The following is a 21,155-nucleotide window of genomic DNA, read 5'->3' on the forward strand; positions in this document are numbered from 1 at the left end:
ATCTTCTAATTGATATCGAATACAATTCTGCTTCCTAATATATATCAATCAGTTATTTTTTCTTCCAAGTATTCTATTCTTCATAGAATTCTTCTCCATGCATATCTCTTCTTATGTTTGTCTCGATCTTCTTTCCTTTCAATCAGCCGCCTTCCTTATCTGAACGTCTCCTTAAGTCCTGATAATATCTCCTAATAAATATCTTCTGATAACTTAAGTTCTGACAACTTGAGTTCCGATATCTTAAGTCCTGACTCCAGTATAAGTACTGATTTCCAGTTAAGTACTGATTTGTCCTGTTAAGTAAGATCTGAAAACTAAACACAAATCATATTAGACATGACATCACAAATATATCTAACAATGAGTATTTACCATTGGTTGAATTTGCGTACAACAATAGTTGGAAGGCGATCATTGGTATGTCATCTTTTGAGGCATTGTATGGACGCAGGTGTAGGTCACCGACTTGTTGAGTGGGAGAGAAATTTTTGGAAGGTCCTGACTTAGTTCAGGTTACTACTAATAAGGTAACATTTGCTCTAAAAAAGCTTAGACAAGCTCGATCTAGACAAAAGAGTTATGCAAATAAGGGTAGACGAGAGTATGAGTTCAAGGTTGGAGATAAGGTCTTTCTTAAAGTATCTCCGATGAAGGGTATTCAGTGTTTTGGTCAGAAAGGTAAATTAAGTCCGAGATATATTGGTCCATTTAAGATTTTCGAGAAGGTTGGAGTAGTAGCATATAGAGTTGTATTGCCACCTCAGTTGTCGCAAGTGCACAGCGTATCTCACGCTTCAGTTTTGAGGAAGTATGTTTATCATTCGCATCATATAGTTCAGTATCTTTTAGACATATTTGACGAGAATCTATCTTGTGAGGAGGAAGCTGAAGCTATATTGGAGAGAGAGGAAAAAGTTACGCGTAAAAAGACTATCCCATTTGTGAAAGTTCTATGGAAAAAACACGACGTTCGAGAAGCTACTTAGGAAATGGATGATTTTGTTCGCTCAAAATATCCTTACCTCTTCGAATCAGGTGCGTTATTTGAATTTCGAGGATGAAATTTTATTAAAAGGGGAAGAATATAATATCCCGATATATTTTATTATTAGATATTTAACTAAATTTATATTTTATAAATGTTTAAGGTAAATTATAATTGTTATATTTATAATATTAGAAACTTCTAGAAATTTGTTTTGGAGTCCTAATCAGATTCTATAAAATATTGATAAGACCGATTAGTGATAAAGATGATATTTTAGAACCTACTTCTAGTTAGATTAGACTTATCATAATATTTCTATAAATATATATTAATACTTACCCAAGAGGGTGTACAGCTGCGCATATAGGATTAGCTCAATAGAAAATTGGGCAAATACTTCATACTCAATTACTTATTTTCTTATATGTGATGGTGGGCTTCTGCATATGTTAATGTGCATATTTTCCCATGTTTACTTGTATATACAGAAGTGTTGATTTGAGGCTTAAATACTTTTATCTAGGTACTAATTTGTACCAAAGTAAGAGTTATGTATGATTTTAATATATTATATTACATTAGTAAATGAGTAGTTATATACTGTTAATATAGATTCAATATCCTACCAATATACTTTCAGTTTTATCCATATCAAGTCCATACGTTCCACTGTGACTCTCTGAATCCGAGCCAAGCAATTGTAAGTTCTTATTATACGTTTCTTACTAGAAAATTTGTTCACTTTTGTAAATATATGTTATTGGTGCAAGTTTCTGCCTATGCCTAAATAATTAGTTTTATATTTGTTAATGCTTTGTATGGTTCATAAAATTTGAGTTGGATTATATATTGTGGTACCAATCCTATAATTACTATTTATTTATTTTTGTTTATTATTGAATGTCGTATGTAGCACTCCATCCACTTTATCAATCCTGTTAATCGTAATTTGTGACATTCTCCCTCTCTTTTATTGGTTCATAAATTTCCAAATTAATACTTATATATAATATAATATTATTTTAAATATTCTTTTAGGATATGATTTAAATGAGTATTTATAAAGCACAAATAAATATAATTTTTTTTATAACTAAATACTAAACGCTTTTATATGCATTAGTTTTGTAAAAAGTGGTTTACATAGCTTCCGTATTATTAAGATTTATTTATATTAATTTCTAGTGATACTATATTGATCTACTTGGCCTGCATTTTGTTTCCTGTTGATATCCAATAAAAAACAAGCTTTCTGATGACTACCTTATTATGTGTTATTTAATTTATATTTTATTTATTTATTTTATAAAATGTGGCTTATACTAGAAGCATTACAAAGTGTTAGAAAAGTATATATGTATGGTATTTATTGTTATGCTATGCAAACCCTAATGTTGTCATCACTATATATTTTATTTTATTATTTAATTATGGTAATGCGATATTATTATTAGAACATTTTTATGACATGTTAATTTTGTACTCTATGTTATTTTTATGAACCTGTTCCATCTGATTGTTGGTTTTGGTTCTCTATTACTAGATTATCATACTGTAGTACTTTTGCTAATTATCATATTTTCTAGTTAATAATAATTTTTTATTTTTCAATTTTGTATAAGTTTTCAAGTTATTTTATTATCAAATTTATTGCCTCTAACTTACCGGTGTAAATGTTGCGCTATATGGTTATAGGTGCATAGTGGGTTTTATTATATTAAAATATATATATATTACTTTTTCTTTTTCCCACTATAAATTATTTGGTTAACCTCAGCTATGTACATGGTTGCATTAGTATAATACTTATTGTCTGGTATCTAACTTTGAATAATATATATAGATGTGCGGTACTAGTGCATGATCATCAAATTTCTGCCTTTAGACGTAAAGTGGGGCTATTAGCTGTCCAACTGATTTCAGACGTTTTAAAGTTAACTCAATATTTATATCAGGTATGAATTCCTTATATTGCTCTCTTAATTTTTAATTAATAAAATATTCGTCAAATTTATTGTTGATCCATTTTCTAAAGTTGTGAGTTTATTGTACTCAATGTGTACCTATTTGTACGCATTCTCATTTTCATTTCGAATTCACTATTCTTGTATTATTGGTGCCTTGACTTATTTATATTGTTATTTCGCATTTTTTCTTGCGACATTATTTTACTTTATTTCGTTTCGTGAAACGAGTCAAGCGATATTTATAACCTCTTTGTTGGGCTCTTAGACCGATCTGTGTGGGTTAATCACAGACAATGTTCACATGGAGTTCGGAGTAAAGGCGAACTAGGCACCAACTCGTATCGGTGGGTGAGTATACGAGCGCGTCTCTGGGGTATGAGATGTGATTAGATCATGATCGCTATTGTATTGTTGGGATATATTTTGCATTCCTTATTTCTTCTTCTAGATTACCGAGGAAGGAACTATTATCCTATACTTCGCTGGTGATTGGAGTTTAGCGAGTATAGTTTGTGTAAGAGACCCATATTTTTACCCACCTTATTTTCTATTCAACCTTACTTTATGATTCATTATTAGCCCAATTGTTTTAAATTGTTATTATGTTGATTCGATAAATATTCATATATTGTTTGAAATCTATATTGTTGACCTTTTTGTCATTTTTAGTTTCAATCTATGTGCTGGTAAGACACAATCTATTCGCATTTATACATTACAAATTGTTTAGATTATATTCATATTGAGCATTTGGCTCACTCTTTACTATTTCCTTTCCGCGGGTAATTAGGGGTAAAGCGGAAAGAGTGATGAGTGACACCCAGTATTTAGTTGAGATTCAGCCTAGTGGACTTAATAAATTCGAGAACATCTTTTAGTGGGGTTTTCATTCTGTTTCTATTAATATTGGAGAATTAAACCAAGGATTTTTATTATGTTATTCGGTTTTTTTACATTATTGCAGTTTAATATAATTTGGACTTGTTTATATCGTGTAGTCTTATTGTTATAAAAATAGGGTGTTACAGACTATCATTGGCTTCCATTCTTTTGGTAGAGACCTCAAAAATTTCATATTTGAATCTTTAATTTGGTAGATCCTCCCATTCAACTTTAAACCATTCAATAGTTTTTGAAATCTACTGAAAATGTCACTTAGTGATTCACCATCTTCAAAGTGAAAATGTTTATATTGTTGTATGAGAAGTTGCATCTTGTTTTCTCTAACCTGCTCAGTTCCCTCACATAGCACTTGAATTTGATCCCAAATTTCCTTAGCAGTATTACAGTTAATGACATTATCAAACATATCTCCATCAAGACCATTGAACAAAATATTCATGGCCTTTTTGTCTTTATGGACTTGCTCAATGTCTTCATATGTCCATTCTGACCTTGGCTTTGGGACTGTTTTCTCATTTCCAACATCTCCTTCAACATCTGTTTCAGCCCTGTAAGGAACATGAGGTCCTTTCTCTATGCAGTCAACATATCTTTCATCTTGAGAGAGTAGATGAAGGTGCATCTTCATTTTCCAGTGATGATAGTTGTCTTTGTCCAGTATTGGAATCTTCACTCCAACATCCTTTATACTCATGTTGTTAGATTTCTTGATCTTTAAACTCTTTGTATGTCAAGAGCTTGCTCTGATACCAAGTATTATTCCCTAACAATCTATCAACAGAATTACCGAAGGGGGGTTGAATGAAATTCTGGTTACTTTTTAAAACTTTGAAAATTTCTTACTAAATACATATATATATATATGTGTGTTGTGTTTGAATATGCTTGAGTCCGGATAAACAATAATAATATTCAAGAAACAAAGTAAATACACAGGTGTTTTAAAAATTTCCGATGGATTGATATTTCTACCAGAGATATATATAAATGTGAAGGAATCTATGTGATAAAAATAGCACACAGCTGCTTACAATTGTTTACAACTTAGAACTTGAGAGACTAAGAACACAACTTTCCTTGCTCTTTTGTTCTAAATCAAAATGTAATACTTAATTCTCAACACTTGCTACTCTTGGTTTATATATCACCAAGTTACATGTGAAATAAGATAAAACATAAAACCTATTAGCTAGGATCAATCACATGTTTCTTCATTTCTTTATCCAATGAAATCCAGTTAGATACTACATCTTTGAACGTCCCTGTTTTGCATGGAAATGGAAATGCTTCATTTTCTTTTAACACCTACAATCAGGCTGCCACATTCCTTTTGTATACAATCAAGCCATGTGACTTCCAAGTCACTGTCAAGTCCCTTTCAACTGCTATTTTGGTTGATCATTCGTTGAGGCTTCATAGGAGTTATCTGTTGAAGCTTTATCTGTTACCCGTTGAAACTTGACTAGCTCATCCGTTGAAAGTATGTTGAATTATCCGTTGAGCTTTATAGGGTCATCCGTTGAAGCTTTGTAGATTAGCAGTTGAAGTTATTTCATAGCAGTTGAAACTCTTTCACTTATACAAAATTACAAGGCATCTTCTATATACAATTATCCCACCTATTTTGTATATCTTGCTAGTAGTCAACATGACTTAGAAAGAACTAAAACTCCCAAATCCCCCAGCTAATCTAGTATACAGAATGTGCTTCAAACTTATTCAAATAAGCTACTCTTTCAACAGATAAATAACGTGATCGTCCGTTGAAAGCTACAAAATCATTTAACTTATCTCCTTGGAGTGTTTTTGGTAAGTTATCATCAAGCCTAAAACATATTCCTTACAGAATCAGTAAGGGGTCTAAGCTATGATTGGAAAGCGTAATTTAGTCAGTTGTTGTCGTGCCATCAGAAGGGACGTGACCTGTTACGTAAAAAGTGGGTTTAACGAAAAGATTGGGAATAAGGTAATAAGTGAATTATGTTAAGTTATGATAGAGGTCGTGTCCTATGTGTAATTCGAATTTGCAAAAGTTATATTGTTATTTAAATTACGGGATATTTGGTATAAGCGTAATCAGTAATAAAAATGAATTTATATGTTAAAGTGTATGAATACGAGTTGTGGTTGATGTTATCATGTGAATATATGTCATTTGATGGTTGTTAGGAAATGAATAACACACAGAGGGGGGGGGGGTGAATGTGTTTTACTGTTTTTAAGCTTTTCTTTAATATTTTATGGTTGAACAAAGTAAATTAAATCTTTTAATGAAAGTGTGTTCATGCAGAAATTAAACTTGCAAGAATAAAGAACGCAGATCTTCAAAACTCACTTAATTTTATATTAAAATTAAGAATGTTTTGCTACAAAATTTCTAGGCTCTTTGTTGATAAAGAGCTTAGCTTCTTCTTGAGAGTGTTACAAGATTTTCTATCTCAATTGTTACAACTGAATAAAGGACTAGTGTTAACTTTATAACTCAGTTAACTACTAGTTTAAACAGTGTACAATTAGACATGTTATTAACCTTTATTAAACTGTCACTTGTCATTTCCATTTTAGGAAAAGTGAATCTTCTATTTCTGGCTTAACATATCTTTAGCATCCTGTGATTATCTTGATCTTCCTTGTCAGTTAATCTTCACCATTGATCTTACACATCCTTCAAGTTACTTTTTGTAGACTTGTCAATCCAGCTGTTTGGATTGTTTGTTGATTGTTAGTCTTGGATATTGAACTGATCTGCAATTTTGTACTTTGAGATTTTACCTCGAGATCTCCATTTGGTCTATAGAGAACTTGACATCCCGATAAGTATATTGGCTTATCGAGATCTCTAATACTCCATAATAAATTTGACTTGTAGAGGTCTCTGAGTTCTCTATAAGAGAATTTGTCTTGTAGAGATTTTTAGTCTTCATATCTTCATTTTAACTTATCGATATCTCTGAGTTCTCTAGTGGCTTATTGACTTATCAATAACCTAGAGTTCTCTAGTCAAATTTGACTTGTCGACAACTCAGAGTTCTCTAGTGAATTTTGGCTTATCGATATCTATGAGTTCTCTAGTGGAATTTGACTTATCGATAACTCAGAGTTCTCTAATAAATGTTGACTTATCGATAACTCTGAGTTCTCTAGTGAAAAAATGACTTGTCGATATCTCCAATCTTCATGTCTTCAATTGGGCTTGTCGATATCTCTGTGAGTTCTCTATAAGCTTTTCTGACTTCTCGATAAGTCATTTGGAGTTCTCGAGTGACTTCTCTATAACACTAAATCTGTGACTTGTAGAGATCTTGACTTAGAATATTTTTCCTAAAATAGATTTATTCAACTCCAAGCTTCTTCATATTTCTTCTGAGGCATGATCTTCTTGATCTTCTTCCAAATAGAATTCTTCGGCTTGACACTGTTTATAGAAAAAGACTCAAGTCTGCTCCTTTGACATTTTTACAGACTTTAAGTGTTACAAGTACAAAATACAAATTACGATAACAATGCAACTTACTTAGGATTGACAAATTGTCTTAGTCTTGTTAAAGTATAGGCATGTCTTGCACAACAATCTCCCCCAATTTGTGAGAAGATTGCTTAACACAAATTCATGCCTGTTAACAAGACTAACCCCAAGTTTAAAATGATGGAAAATAAAATTAATACACAAAGCTTGATAGATATACAACTTTTGTACTACATAAGATTTACAGAGTTCAATGGTTACAAGTATCAGGTAAAAATAGTTTTTGTATCTGCTTCTTCCCTAAGAACATCCTTAAAGTGATCAAAAATTTCCAGTTCTTCTATTGTTAGATATATTTGAGATGTCATGTCTAATATGGTTTGTGTTTAGTTTTCAGAACTTAACAACAGGATATATCAGGACTTACTGAAATCAGGACTTACTGGAAGTCATAACTTAATATCAGAACTTAAGGTCATATCAGAACTTAAGTGCGGGAAGACTTTCATATAAGGAAGGAAGTTGATTTACAGTAGAAGATCGAGACTAAAATAAAAGAAGATATGCATGAAAAGAGTTAGAAGACCGGAAGATTTGTAGAAGATATCTGATTGATATATTTTAGGAGACAAAATTATATTCCATATCAATTAGAAGTTTTCTTGTAACTGTGTACTATATAAACACAGACTTAGGGTTTACACTATATGTGTTATCGTTATCGAGAAGATTATACATTATAACCTAGCAGCTCTTAGTGATATTTGTTCATCACTGAGAGAGAACAACAGTTCTTATTCAAGCCCCTTCTACAGTGTTGTGTGACCTAACAATTGGTATCAGAGCTTTTTTGTTAACACGCATACAGTAAAGATCCAAACAATCATGTCTGAAGAATCACAAACTCCAACCAAGCCCACCAAAACTGAAGAAACTCAAAAGACTCGAACCCACAGTCGATATGAGACTATTAGGGTTTCCATACTGAGACCTTCTGAGTATCCCATATGGAAAGTGAAGATGGCTATGTTTCTGGAAGCTACAGATCCAGAATACCTTGACAGAATTAATAAAGGACCACATAAGCCTACCAAGCTCTCTGTTGTAGTTGCTGATCAACCAGCAAAGACCATACCAAAGGAGAAAGGTGTGTCCACAGTTAAAGACATCTCATCTATTGACAAGGATGCAAAGGTAAGGCATTTGCTGCATAGTGCCATTGATAATGTCATGTCAAACAGGGTAATACATTGCAAGACTGCAAAGGAGATATGGGATGCTTTGGAGACAAGATGCTAGGGAACTGATGCAATCAAGAAGAATAGGAGGATTATACTCACTCAAGAGTATGAGAACTTTGACTCAAAAGCTGATGAGTCATTAACTGACTTATATGACAGGTTTGTCAAACTCTTGAATGATCTGTCACTCGTGGACAAGGAATATGATCTTGAAGATTCAAATCTAAAATTCCTTTTAGCTCTTCCTGAAAATTGGAATTTGAAGTCTACTACTATAAGAGACAACTATGACCTTACTGAAACTACTCTTGATGAAATTTATGCTATGCTCAAGACTTATGAACTTGAGATGGATCAAAGGGGCAAGAGGCAAGGAAGAAAGTCAAGGACAGTTGCTGTAATAACCCCAAAATTTTGGACTTTTTGTAACCCTTATGAATAGTGGTGAATAAGAAAACTAATCATGCCTCACTTTGTAGAGGTTCTTTTATTGTTATTCTGAGATCTTATTAGTACTCTATATGGTATATAAGTGTATGTAAAGATCGTCAGAATCCAAATTCGAACACTTTGATTTTTCCCGAAAATCTAGCAGATATCGAAAGGATTGAGTATAAGGTAGCAGGATAAAAATGATTTAAATTCAAGGATTATAAGAGAGGATCATAAAAGGAATATAATGTATTGAGAAAGGTTAAGGTAACCCAAGTAATAAGATCCCGGGTATGATCCCTCAAACGATAAACGAAAACGAAAGTTAAGCGAACCGTATAACAGATCAGCGATCATTAGCCAAGTAATTAGGAGTTAATCAAAGAGGTTAGTGATGATGATGTCATCACACCAACAAGAAGAAGATAAGTGTGGGAAGATGACATAAGAGGATGACATAAGCATGACATAATGGGAAGGAATTGTTGGTTGATTATAAGCCACACAAATTTTACCATGGTAAAAGGTTAATTAACAACAAAAACAAAGCAACCAAGCCAAAACAAATCAAAAACACAAAACACAAGTTGACTTTCACTTTCCAAGCAAAGAAGCTCTCGGCCTTTGTCCATTTCAAGAAAGAATAAAATCTAAATTTAAGTTCTAAGCTTTGTTAATTAGTGAGGTAATTATCCAAGGTTCCTTGTACATAGATATAGATATCCTATAAATCTAAACTTCCAATTCCTTCACAATCTCTTCCAATAATTCATGGAAAAAGAGAGTGAATAGTGTTTTTCAAGAACTTGAAATTTTGATCTTGTGTTTTTGTTTAGATAAAGCTTTAGTAAGGATTTTCCAAGGTTATTTCAAGCTTATTAGTTACTCCTACTCACAAGGAAGGTATAATATCTTAACCTAGCCTTATTATTGAATGTTAAGAGCTTGTTATGAGTAGTATAGTTCATGAGAGGCATGATTATTGTATATTTAGAGATTGGTTGGTTTTGTAATGTTTTTGGAGTTGTAAATCTTGATTATTAGTTAATGAACCTAAGTATAAGCTTTTAGTTCATGATTGAGAGTAGTATAAATTGGAAATCTTGAGATGTTGGGGCTGTTGTAGTAGAGTATGGATGGAGTTTGGTTGTAGTAATGATTGTAGGATTGATTGTGGATTGATTTGGAGTTGTACAAATTTGGTAATCGCGTAAACAAAGTCATCGTAAAGCCCAATTTACCTTAGACTGCTTTTGTTCTTAACATCAGGACCCGTGAACTCACTGTTAGGTTTTGACCATTTCCATGATTAGATAGTTCATGTTACGAGCTTCGTTTTGATATGTGGTTCGCTTAAATCCGATGTTCGGTTTAGGAGAAACGGCCGTTTTAAGTAACGGCGTTTCGAGACCGAACCATTACCCATCGCCTTACTTTGAAACCTTGGTTAAGGCTCTTAAATGACTAATTGGAATATGATATTTAAAATGCTATGAAAGACTCAGATGTGATAGCAGGTACCCTTTCTCTAAATTCAGTCAGTGCAAATGTTTTATTTAATTCTGGAGCAACTAAATCTTTTATATCGAAGGACTTTGCGCATAAATTAAGACTTAAGGCTGAACCCTTGATAGAACCCTTACAAGTGGAAATAGCCAACCATGAAATTATTCCTGTTAACCAGATTCACCCCGCCTGTGAGTTAGGCATAGGGGAACAATCTTTTAGTGTTGATCTGATTCCTTTTAAATTAGGGGAGTTTGATGTAATTTTGGGAATGGACTGGCTATCTAGCAATGATGCTCAGATAGACTGTAAGGGGAAGAAAGTTAAGTTGAAAATCCCAGGGAAGAAAGAAGTCATATTTAGAGGAAAGAGGCAGACACATAAATTTTTGACCATGGCCCAGGCCAATAAGATGCTACAAAAAGGAAATGAGGCTTACGTAGCCCATGTGGTGGACACACAGAAAGAGGTGCCCAACTTGCAAGATATTCCGGTAGTCAACGAATTTGAAGATGTATTCCCACAAGACCTTCCGGGACTACCACCCGATAGAGTGATTGAATTTGCTATTGAGTTGGCCCCAGGGACGGCGCCAGTTTCAAAGGCACCTTACCGGTTAACCCTATTAGAAATGAAGGAATTAGCTACCCAATTGCTGGAACTTTTGGATAAGGGTATGATAAGACCCAGTGTGTCTCTGTGGGGAGCACCAGTGTTATTCGTTAAGAAGAAAGATGGGAGCATGAGGCTGTGCATCGACTACCGAGAGTTGAACAAGCTAACCATAAAGAACAGGTACCCGTTACCTAGAATAGACGATCTGTTCGACCAGCTAAAGGATGCTGTTTATTTTTCCAAGATTGACCTGAGAACTGGATATCACCAACTAAAGATTAAACCCGAAGATATTCCCAAGACCGCGTTCCGTACCAGGTATGTGCACTATGAGTTCTTAGTAATGTCCATTGGATTAACCAACACCCCAGCGGCTTTCATGGATTTAATGAACAGAGTATTCAAGAAGTACTTGGACAAGTGTGTGATAGTTTTTATCGATGATATTTTAATCTACTCAAGGACCGAGGCAGAACATGCAGAGCATTTGAGGATAGCTCTAGGAATACTCAGAGAGGAACAGTTATTTGCCAAATTCTCGAAGTGTGAATTCTGGCGGAATGAGGTACAGTTTTTAGGACATGTGATCAATAAAGAAGGAGTATTGGTCGACCCCTCCAAGATAGAGGCGGTCTCAAATTGGGAAAGGCCAACCATACCCACAGAGGTAAGGAGTTTCATAGGATTGGCCGGCTACTATCGTAGATTTGTACAGGACTTTGCGAAGATCGCAGCCCCTTTGACACGACTTACTCGTAAGACAGAGAAGTTTGAATGGACGGAAAAATGTGAGAACAGTTTTCAAGAATTAAAGAAAAGGTTGGTAACGGCCCCGGTGTTGGCATTGCCAGACGGAAAAAGAGATTTTGTGATATATAGTGACGCGTCGCACAAAGGATTAGGGTGTGTGCTTATGCAGCACGGTAAGGTGATTGCGTATGCATCGAGACAACTGAAGGAATACGAGATTAGATATCCTACTCATGACCTTGAGTTCGCGGCAATAGTTTTTGCCTTAAAAATTTGGAGGCACTACTTTTATGGAGAAAAGTGCGAGATTTTTACAGACCATAAGAGCCTCAAGTACATATTTATGCAGAAAGAGCTCAACATGCGCGAAAGGAGATGGTTAGAACTAATCAAGGACTATGATTGTGAGATTCTTGGTGGCTGATGCCCTTAGCAGGAAGGAAAGACTCAAAATGATAAATGACATCGGAGGAATTGATAAGGGATTTCGAGAGAATGAAAATAGAAGTAAAGGTAATCGGAGCCAGAACTGAAAAGCTGTTTGAGAGCTCGATGCAGCTAGAGTTATTGGAAAAGATTAGATTGTGCCAAGAGAAAGTAATGAATGAAGGCAGAGAGTCAATGACTGGAGAAGAGATCCATACTGAGAGAGATGATAAAGGGATAATGAGGTATTCCTACCGGATTTGGGTAAGCGTTTTTGTTCAAGAGCTTAAATACGAGATTTTGGATGAAAGCCATAGTTCAAGGTATTCCATTCACCTGGGAAGCACCAAGTTGTATAGGGATTTGAAGGAGTATTACTGGTGGCCCAATATGAAGAGGGACGTAGCAGAATGGGTAAGCAAATGTTTGACTTGCCAAAGAGTTAAGGCAGAGCACCAGAGACCCAGTGGACTTTTACGACCCCTGGAGATTCCCGAATGGAAATGGAAACAGATAGCCATGGATTTTGTTATCGGCTTACCAAGGATGAAAGCCAATCATGATGCCATATGGGTGTATAGACCGACTGACAAAGTCAGCTTAGTTCATTCCTATCAATGAGAGATACACGGTCGATAGACTGGTGGACATTTACCTTAGGAAATAGTGACGCGACATGGAGTCCCAGCGTCCATTGTCTCAGACCGAGACCCCAGGTTCAACTCCAGATTTTGGAGGAGCTTTCAAGAATGTGCGGGGACCAAATTAAATATGAGTACCGCTTACCATCCCTAAACGGATGGGCAGAGTGAAAGGACCATCCAGACACTAGAGGATATGTTGAGAGTCTGTACAATAGACTTTAAAGGAAGTTGGGATGATCACTTGCCGTTGATCGAGTTTTCTTATAACAATAGCTTTCATGCCAACATCGGAATGCCGCCTTATGAGGCCCTGTACGGAAGAAGGTGTCGACCTCCCTTATACTGGGATGAAGTAGGAGAGCGGAAGATACTCGGACCCGAAGTGGTCCAAAGGACCAAAGACATAGTGGATCTCATCAGAGTACGGCTGGTAGTAGCCCAAGACAGACGGAAGAAATATGCAGACCTAGCCCGAAAGGACAAGGAGTATGAAGTAGGGGACTTAGTACTGCTAAAAGTATCCCCTTGGAAGGGATTAATGAGGTTCGGAAAGAAAGGGAAACTAAGCCCAAGATACATTGGACCTTTTGAGATACTAAGACGGATTGGGAAGTTAGCTTACGAGCTAGCCTTACCCCCGAACCTACAACAAGCTCATAATATGTTCCATGTGTCAATGCCAAGGAAGTATCATCGGGATGCCAGACACATAGTGGAGTACGAGCAGGTGGACATGCAACCAGATCTGACTTACATGGAAAAACCAGTAAAGATTATGGATAAGAAGGAGCAGGTACTTCGGAACAAAGTGATCAAGCTAGTCAGAGTGCTATGGAAGAATCATAATGTGGAAGAATCAACTTGGGAACTAGAGAGCGCAATGCTAGAAAAGTACCCCCAATTGTTTTCTATCTGATTCTGGGACAGAATCCTTTTAAGGAGGGGAGACTGTAATAACCCCAAAATTTTGGACTTTTTGTAACCCTTATGAATAGTGATTTTGCTGATTATGCTGAATAAGAAAACTTTTTATGCCTCACTTTGTAGAGGTTCTTTTATTGTTATTCTCATATCTTATTAGTACTTTATATGGTATATAAGTGTATGTAAAGATCGTCAGAATCCAAATTCGAACACTTTGATTTTTCCCGAAAATCCACCAGATACCGAAAGGATTGAGTATAAGGTAACAGGATAAAAAGGATTTAAATTCAAGGATTATAAGAGAGGATCATAAAAGGAATATAATGTATTGAGAAAGGTTAAGGGAACCCAAGTAATAAGATCCCGGGTATGATCCCTCAAACGATAAACGAAAATGAAAGTTAAGCGAACCGTATAACAGATCAACGATCATTAGCCAAGTAATTAGGAGTTAATCAAAGAGGTTAGTGATGATGATGTCATCACACCAACAAGAAGAAGACAAGTGTGGGAAGATGACATAAGAGGATGACATAAGCATGACACAATGGGAAGGAATTGCTGGTTGATTATAAGCCACACAAATTTTACCATGGTAAAAGGTTAATTAACAACAAAAACAAAGCAACCAAGCCAAAAAAATCAAAAACACAAAACACAAGTTAACTTTCACTTTCCAAGCAAAGAAGCTTTCGGCCTTTGTCCATTTCAAGAAAGAAGAAAATCCAAATTTAAGTTCCAAACTTTGTTAATTAGTGAGGTAATTATCCAAGGTTCCTTGTACATAGATATAGATATCCTATGAATCTAAGCTTCCAATTCCTTCGCAATCTCTTCCAATAATTCATGGAAGAAGAGAGTGAATAGTGTTTTTCAAGAACTTGAAATTTTGATCTTGTGTTTTTGTTTAGATAAAGCTTTAGTAAGGATTTTCCAAGGTTGTTTCAAGCTCATTAGTTACTCCTACTCACAAGGAAGGTATAATCTCTTAACCTAGAATTATTATTGAATGTTAAGAGCTTGTTATGAGTAGTTTAGTTCACGAGAGGCATGATTATTGTATATTTAGAGATTGGTTGGTTTTGTAATGTTTTTGGAGTTGTAAATCTTGATTATTAGTTAATGAACCTAAGTATAAGCTTTTAGTTCATGATTGAGAGTAGTATAAATTGGAAATCTTGAGATGTTGGGGCTGTTGTAGTAGAGTATGGATGGAGTTTGGTTGTAGTAATGATTGTAGGATTGATTGTGGATTGATTTGGAGTTGTACAAATTTGGTAATCGCGTAAACATAGCCGTCGTAATGCCCGATTTACCTTAGAATGCTTTTGTTCTTAACATCAGGACCCGTGAACTCACTGTTAGATTTTGACCATTTCCATGATTAGATAGTTCATGTTACGAGCTTCGTTTTGATATGTGGTTCGCTTAAATCCGATGTACGGTTTAGGAGAAACGACCGTTTTAAGTAACGGCGTTTCGCGACCGAACCATTACCCCTCGCCTTACTTTGAAACCTTGGTTAAGGCCCTTAAATGACTAATTGGAATATGATATTTAAAGTGGATTAGGAAGTTGGTAGGGTACTTGTAACGACCAAGGAATTACGCTTGTATTATATTATAATAATGATAAATTATGTGTATTATTATACGGTTAAATGTGTTAAGTCGTTAAACCCTAACTGCTATGTGCTATGTGTTGGCTGTTTTGATCCAAACGTGTTTTGGATATTTATTGAGCATTTTATCATCAGTTATATATATTATATCAAAACCTGTACAGCTCAAAACTATGTTTTAAAAGCCCGTATTTCAAACAAAATCATTGGTCCTATTTTGCCAAAAATGCCCTATCCCATATCGCTATTCTGAACTCCTAAACGTTTTACAAATTTACCTTTTTCACGAAAAACGACTTTTCCGGACCCCTTCGGGTACCAAAAACCCCACAAAAATCACATTTTTATTTTATATGATCATGAAATTATCATACATTATTTTTCTTTGCATTTTTGTAATATTCACAATTTTTGGGAATTTTTAGCATTTATTTTATATTTAATGGATATTTAAAAATTCATAATTAATACCCAAAAATTATAAAAATTAGGGCCAAATATTTTTATTAGATGTATAATTAGACCCTTAATTTTATTTAGGGGTATTATTTTCATTAGTATAAATACATGTTTTATTATTAATTATTCATTAATTAATTGTTAAAAATCAGAAAATAAAAATTAGAAAGTGTGGGTGAAGTTTGTGTTCTTGAAGAAGGGAGAAGATCAAACTGTGATTTTGGGAGATTTACTAATCCACTGAAAACGCTCGAGTAACCAATACAATCCTTGTGAAGAGACGAATCTATTGATACTAATATCAACAACTGAGGTTTGTTTAATCTCAAAATCGATTTTTATGTTCTTTGCATGAATTTCGGTTTTTGATTTTGAAGAATCATTTGATTGTTTGGATTATGTAGTTAGTTTTGTTTTAGTTCTAGGAGTAATCAGGTATTTTTATTTTGATTTTATAACCCCTGGAATGATGGGCCGAGTTCTTGGGTTTTAGTGCTTTTGATTTCGTTTTTTTTCAGATTTCGAGATGTTATCTATTGTTTTTGTTGATGGGAATTGATTATAGATACTCAGTACTTTAATTTGGCATAAAAATCAAGTTGTTTGGTTGTGTTTTGAGGTGTTTGGGTTTCTTGCCGGAAAATTTCGAGTTCATCGGAATTTTTGGACGTTTTTGCTGATTGTGGGGTGATGGTGAGCTGCTATGGTGACGGGTGAGTTCCTAGTAACATTTAGATGGATTTAGGAACAAAAACGGAGTCGATTGGTGTATGATTGGCCGGGAATCGACCGACGCCGGACGTCGGAAGTTCGCCGGATTCTGGGCTTCTTCGGTGAGTTCTTCCGCGCCGGTCATCTTCTTCGCGTCGCCGACGATCTGTTCCTACCTTTCCCCGCCGTTCGATCCGAAAAGTCCCTGTTTCCTGTGTGCAAAGTTGTTTCTGTAATTTTTAATTAATTATTTTATATTTATAAATCAGAAATCAATTTTAACAATTCTAAAAAAAAAATCTAATAAAAATTAGATTTAAATTCTGAAAAAAAAATATTGTTAATAATTTCAAAATTATTTTCCTAATTTAGAAATTCAAAAATTATTATTTATTTAATTATTTAATTGTTTATTTAACGATTTATTTATTTATTTATTAATTAATAATTAGGTAATCAATTAATAAATAAGGATTAAAAATATCTGAATAATATGATTAATAATTCGTTAATTAGTTGAATAATACGAGTAACTCATATCTATACGAGTAATATTTTGATAAGTTAAAATTATTATTCGAGCGATAGTAACAGTTAGTTGTATCGATTATTTATTTGTAAATAATCGATATAATCGAATAATTAATAATAAGTTATGAATAATGATAATAAAATTGTAATTAATCCTAGTAATTAGGGATTAATTATTTTAACATACAATAATTATTAAATAATTATTTAAAACTATAATTAAGGATTATGTAATTATAATAAATTATTTATAATTAATTATTAATTAATTAAATCTTGTTTAATTCATAATAATTCAACCGTTAATCCGATTTGAGCGAAACGAAGACCCCTAGACTCAGAAAAATGAAACGAATCCAATAAAAATAATTATAAGTCTAAAAATTGATTATGTGCTTTATGTGCTATGTGCTTTATGTGATTATGTGAACCTATGTGTTATATCAATATATGTGTGTACATGCGAGTCAGATAGAAACGCATGGGTAGACTGATAAGGTTACGTGATATCAATTCAAGATACACGTATATAGTAAGTTATCTAAACAACTATCTTTCCATGATTGGTTCAGTGTTAGCAAGGCAGAGTAAGCTAGGGACAGAAGGCGGTGAGTTGAATCAGGTTAAGTACGCGCAAGGCAAGTTTTTTCCCTATTCTAAATTCAGAATAGTGAATTATACCCCATTTTACATATCAATTAAACTTTGATAATTCTTGTTCATATGCGCTGATACATATCTATTGATTCTTGTTTCTATTTCATTTCGATTCTTGATTTCTCCCAATTTATTGAATCCTCTATTCATATTCCAATATTTTTACCCTTGTTACATATATTATTATATATCCTGATGTTGGGATACATCAAAAGCATTCCGATTGTTCCGGATGCTAAACTTCAGACTGGATAGTTACGATACAGGCTGGGTTTTACTCAAACCTTTAATTAATAGGCCATAGTTGCCTGAGTACTCCTTATGTTGGTTGGATCTATACAGTTGGGTATAGATTCGCACTGTATCCTGACTGATCAGCGGGTTATAGTGCATATGTTGGTTCTTGTTTCCAGTCTTGTTCATTTGGCACTCGCCATCATTGGCAAATTACTATTCGATACAGATACAGATGGTTGTTACAACCAGCAGCTTATTGTTTCTCTCATTTCTCTTTTTCTATACTATATATATATATATATATTTTTGCAGGCTTGTTGAGCAATTTTGGCTCATCCCTTTTTATTGTTACTCCTATTGTTTTACAGTTAAGGTAGAGAATGAAACCCATCAGGACCCGCATAGTCAAGAAGCGAGTCAAGCAGCGGGACCCTCTTATACCAAGAGTGTTCCTTCCTATTTCCGAAGAGAGCTTTGAATTGCCAGATCAGGTGTAGCAGGATAAGTAGTAATGTTGGGTTGAATAAAAGTCTTGTGTAGTTTGAATAAAAGTTGTGTAGTGAAACTGTAGGTAGAATAAAGTTTTGTATCAAAGATCATTCTTGAGACAGGTTTTATTTAGTTGGGTTTGTAATAAAGTGTAGTGCGTGATTCTTGTTTTCAAACTCAGACCTTAAAAGATCCTGAGTAGTGATAGTTCGGGGTAATTATTATATTTATATTCCGCTTGTGCAGGTTTAGTCGGTAATTGTTGTTAATAATGCCCCAAATCTATACCCCGGATTTGGAGGGTGTTATAGTACTCGCGAAAGAATCGCCTTAAAATTCCTAATGGTTAATTTATTAAAAATGGTGGAGCCGAGGGTACTCGAGCGACTTAAGTGAATCGTTAAGCGCGAAAGCGAATGTTAGGGTCTAATTGGTTAAAGTATAGATTCTTAAGCGACTTTGGTTTAATTCCAACTTATATGTTGTTTATAGGTTACCAGACTCATCCCAGGACTTTTACCACCCCCAGTCGCTCAGGCAAGTTTTCTACCCGTTATACTGTTGTTGTGATGTATATATGTATATGCATTACCTTGTGATAGATGCATGATGGTTAATTAGAAAATCTTGCGATATATTAGAACATGCTGATATGGTTTATATGCATGTCTGTTTCGTAATCTTGATATCTATCTATTGATTCCAATGCTTATATTTGCATAATACCTATGCTAGATATAAGCAGTAGTTGCGTATACTCTTAGTATAGGGGACCCAAAGGCGAACATTTTCTAAAACCGGGAGTCGATGTTCCCGAGTATATTATATATATTTATATATATATATATATAAATATAGTTTTCAAAACTATTAATCGAATAAGGTTTATACGATAATTTTATTTTTATTGATGAATATTATCTTGAATATTCATTCGAGGACTTATGACTCTGTTTATTCTATTTAATGAATATTATTTTGAATATTCATTCGAGGACTTATGACTCCGCTTATTTACTAAATAATATTCTTTATTTTATTAAAGAATAATGTTTCGATAATCAAACTTATTTTCGATTATTCAAATAAAGATCGTACTTCGTATAAGTATACATTTGGTTATTTATTATTCATTTCAAGTATGAGTTTTAAAACTTCTACTTCAAATTATTTATATAGAGATTATCCTTATGGGAATATTATTTAAATAATAATATTCAGATATTTTCTAATATATCGGGACTGATTTATTTCATTAAATCAGCATTACTCCAAACATTCTTAAAAATGTTTTCGAGTCTTCAAAATGATTTTAAAAGTTAGAGCGGATCCCAAAACTCATTTTTATATTTAAGATCTTCCTTTCAAAGGGGATTTAAATACTCGCTCAAAAACATGAGAGATCCGGCTCTGTGGTGTATTTTATATTCGCAACGAGGTTGCTGTTTTGATAAATGAATTGATTACTTACACAACGTTCAGGAAGTAAATCCATCTATTGAGTCGGCGTCCATGAAAGTGTAAGTGGCTCAGTGGGAGTCCATCAAATGCGTAAGTGGTTGAGTGGCAGTCCAGCATAAGGTCCTATTGCGGCCAGGGTGATGACCAGTGGGGAATTCGTCCATCTACTAGTAGAAAAGGTTACTTATTGGTATCTTTGCCTGATCAGCAAGATATCGGGTTTATGCCAAAATTCTTTTCTTTCCAAAATTCATTGGATATTACAAACTCTGTTCATACTTTATATGACAGAGGTTTCCAGGAAATGTATAAGAGATATATATGTTGATATATATATATCGGGACTTAATGAAGTATCTCATAACTTCATTTTATTTAATAATATTTCAAAGATTTAATCTATTCAAGTCTTAACTTGTGGTCTCATCTATGGGATGAACTTTTGAAACCTATTATACTCTGAACAGTGGTAGTTCAAGTAGTTTTCTAAAATGGTATAAGTATAGTGAAGTAATTGGTAACTTCATCTTCCTTTAAGCTTATATCCAGTAAGTAATTACCTTACACTTGATAAAGGGTTCTAGTAAGTTATCTATTTAGATACTTGCATTATTGTTTACACTATATATTATCTTGCGAGCTGTAATGCTCACTCTTGCTTCATTTCTTCATTACACAACAACAGTTAGGAAAGATGGCCAGACTCAAGCAGACCCAGCGCAAGCGCGTGGGAAGCGTCCCACGTCTTCCCGTTGATATCGTAGCTGCTATAGCTGCAGAGGTAGATCTATTTGTAGATCATGCATTCTACTTTTGGGAATCAATTATGTATAATTATAACTTGTAGCAGATAATGCCAATTAACTGTAAACTTACCAAGTAATCATTTTGGGTTTAATAACTTTTAAATTGTGGATTCAAGGACTTGTACTTATTTCAATTTTATCTCTGAGACTATAACGTGTTGTGGTGTGTGTTAGTGTGGGGTCACAGCATGAGGTTATTTATTCTTAATTAAGTTAAGTGATATTATGGAAAGAAAGACCGTGATGACCCGGATCCCCGATCCCGGATCTAGGCGTGTTACAGTTGCTCTTAAGGCTGAGGAGGAATCTCCTAAAATG

The 21,155-nt window shown here is 34.1% G+C and overlaps 1 protein-coding gene across 1 annotated transcript; it reads left to right on the plus strand.

Annotated features, from left to right (window-relative positions):
- The first annotated feature begins 363 nt into the window (after window positions 1-363).
- LOC141674427 (uncharacterized) lies at window positions 364-989 on the plus strand. The gene is made up of 2 exons (XM_074481134.1): window positions 364-420; window positions 552-989. The coding sequence occupies exons 1-2, from the start codon at window positions 364-366 to the stop codon at window positions 987-989; spliced, it is 495 nt and encodes a 164-aa protein (XP_074337235.1).
- Window positions 990-21,155: the final 20,166 nt, after the last annotated feature.

The sequence above is a fragment of the Apium graveolens genome, chromosome 7 (assembly GCF_009905375.1).
Source record: "Apium graveolens cultivar Ventura chromosome 7, ASM990537v1, whole genome shotgun sequence".
NCBI lineage: Eukaryota > Viridiplantae > Streptophyta > Magnoliopsida > Apiales > Apiaceae > Apium > Apium graveolens.

Coding starts and splice junctions, on each gene's coding strand:
- LOC141674427 (XM_074481134.1), top strand. CDS start 364: ATGAGTATTTACCATTGGTTGAATTTGCGTACAACAATAGTTGGAAGG. Junction 421..551: donor TAGTTGGAAGGCGATCATTG/GTATGTCATCTT, acceptor GCTCTAAAAAAG/CTTAGACAAGCTCGATCTAG.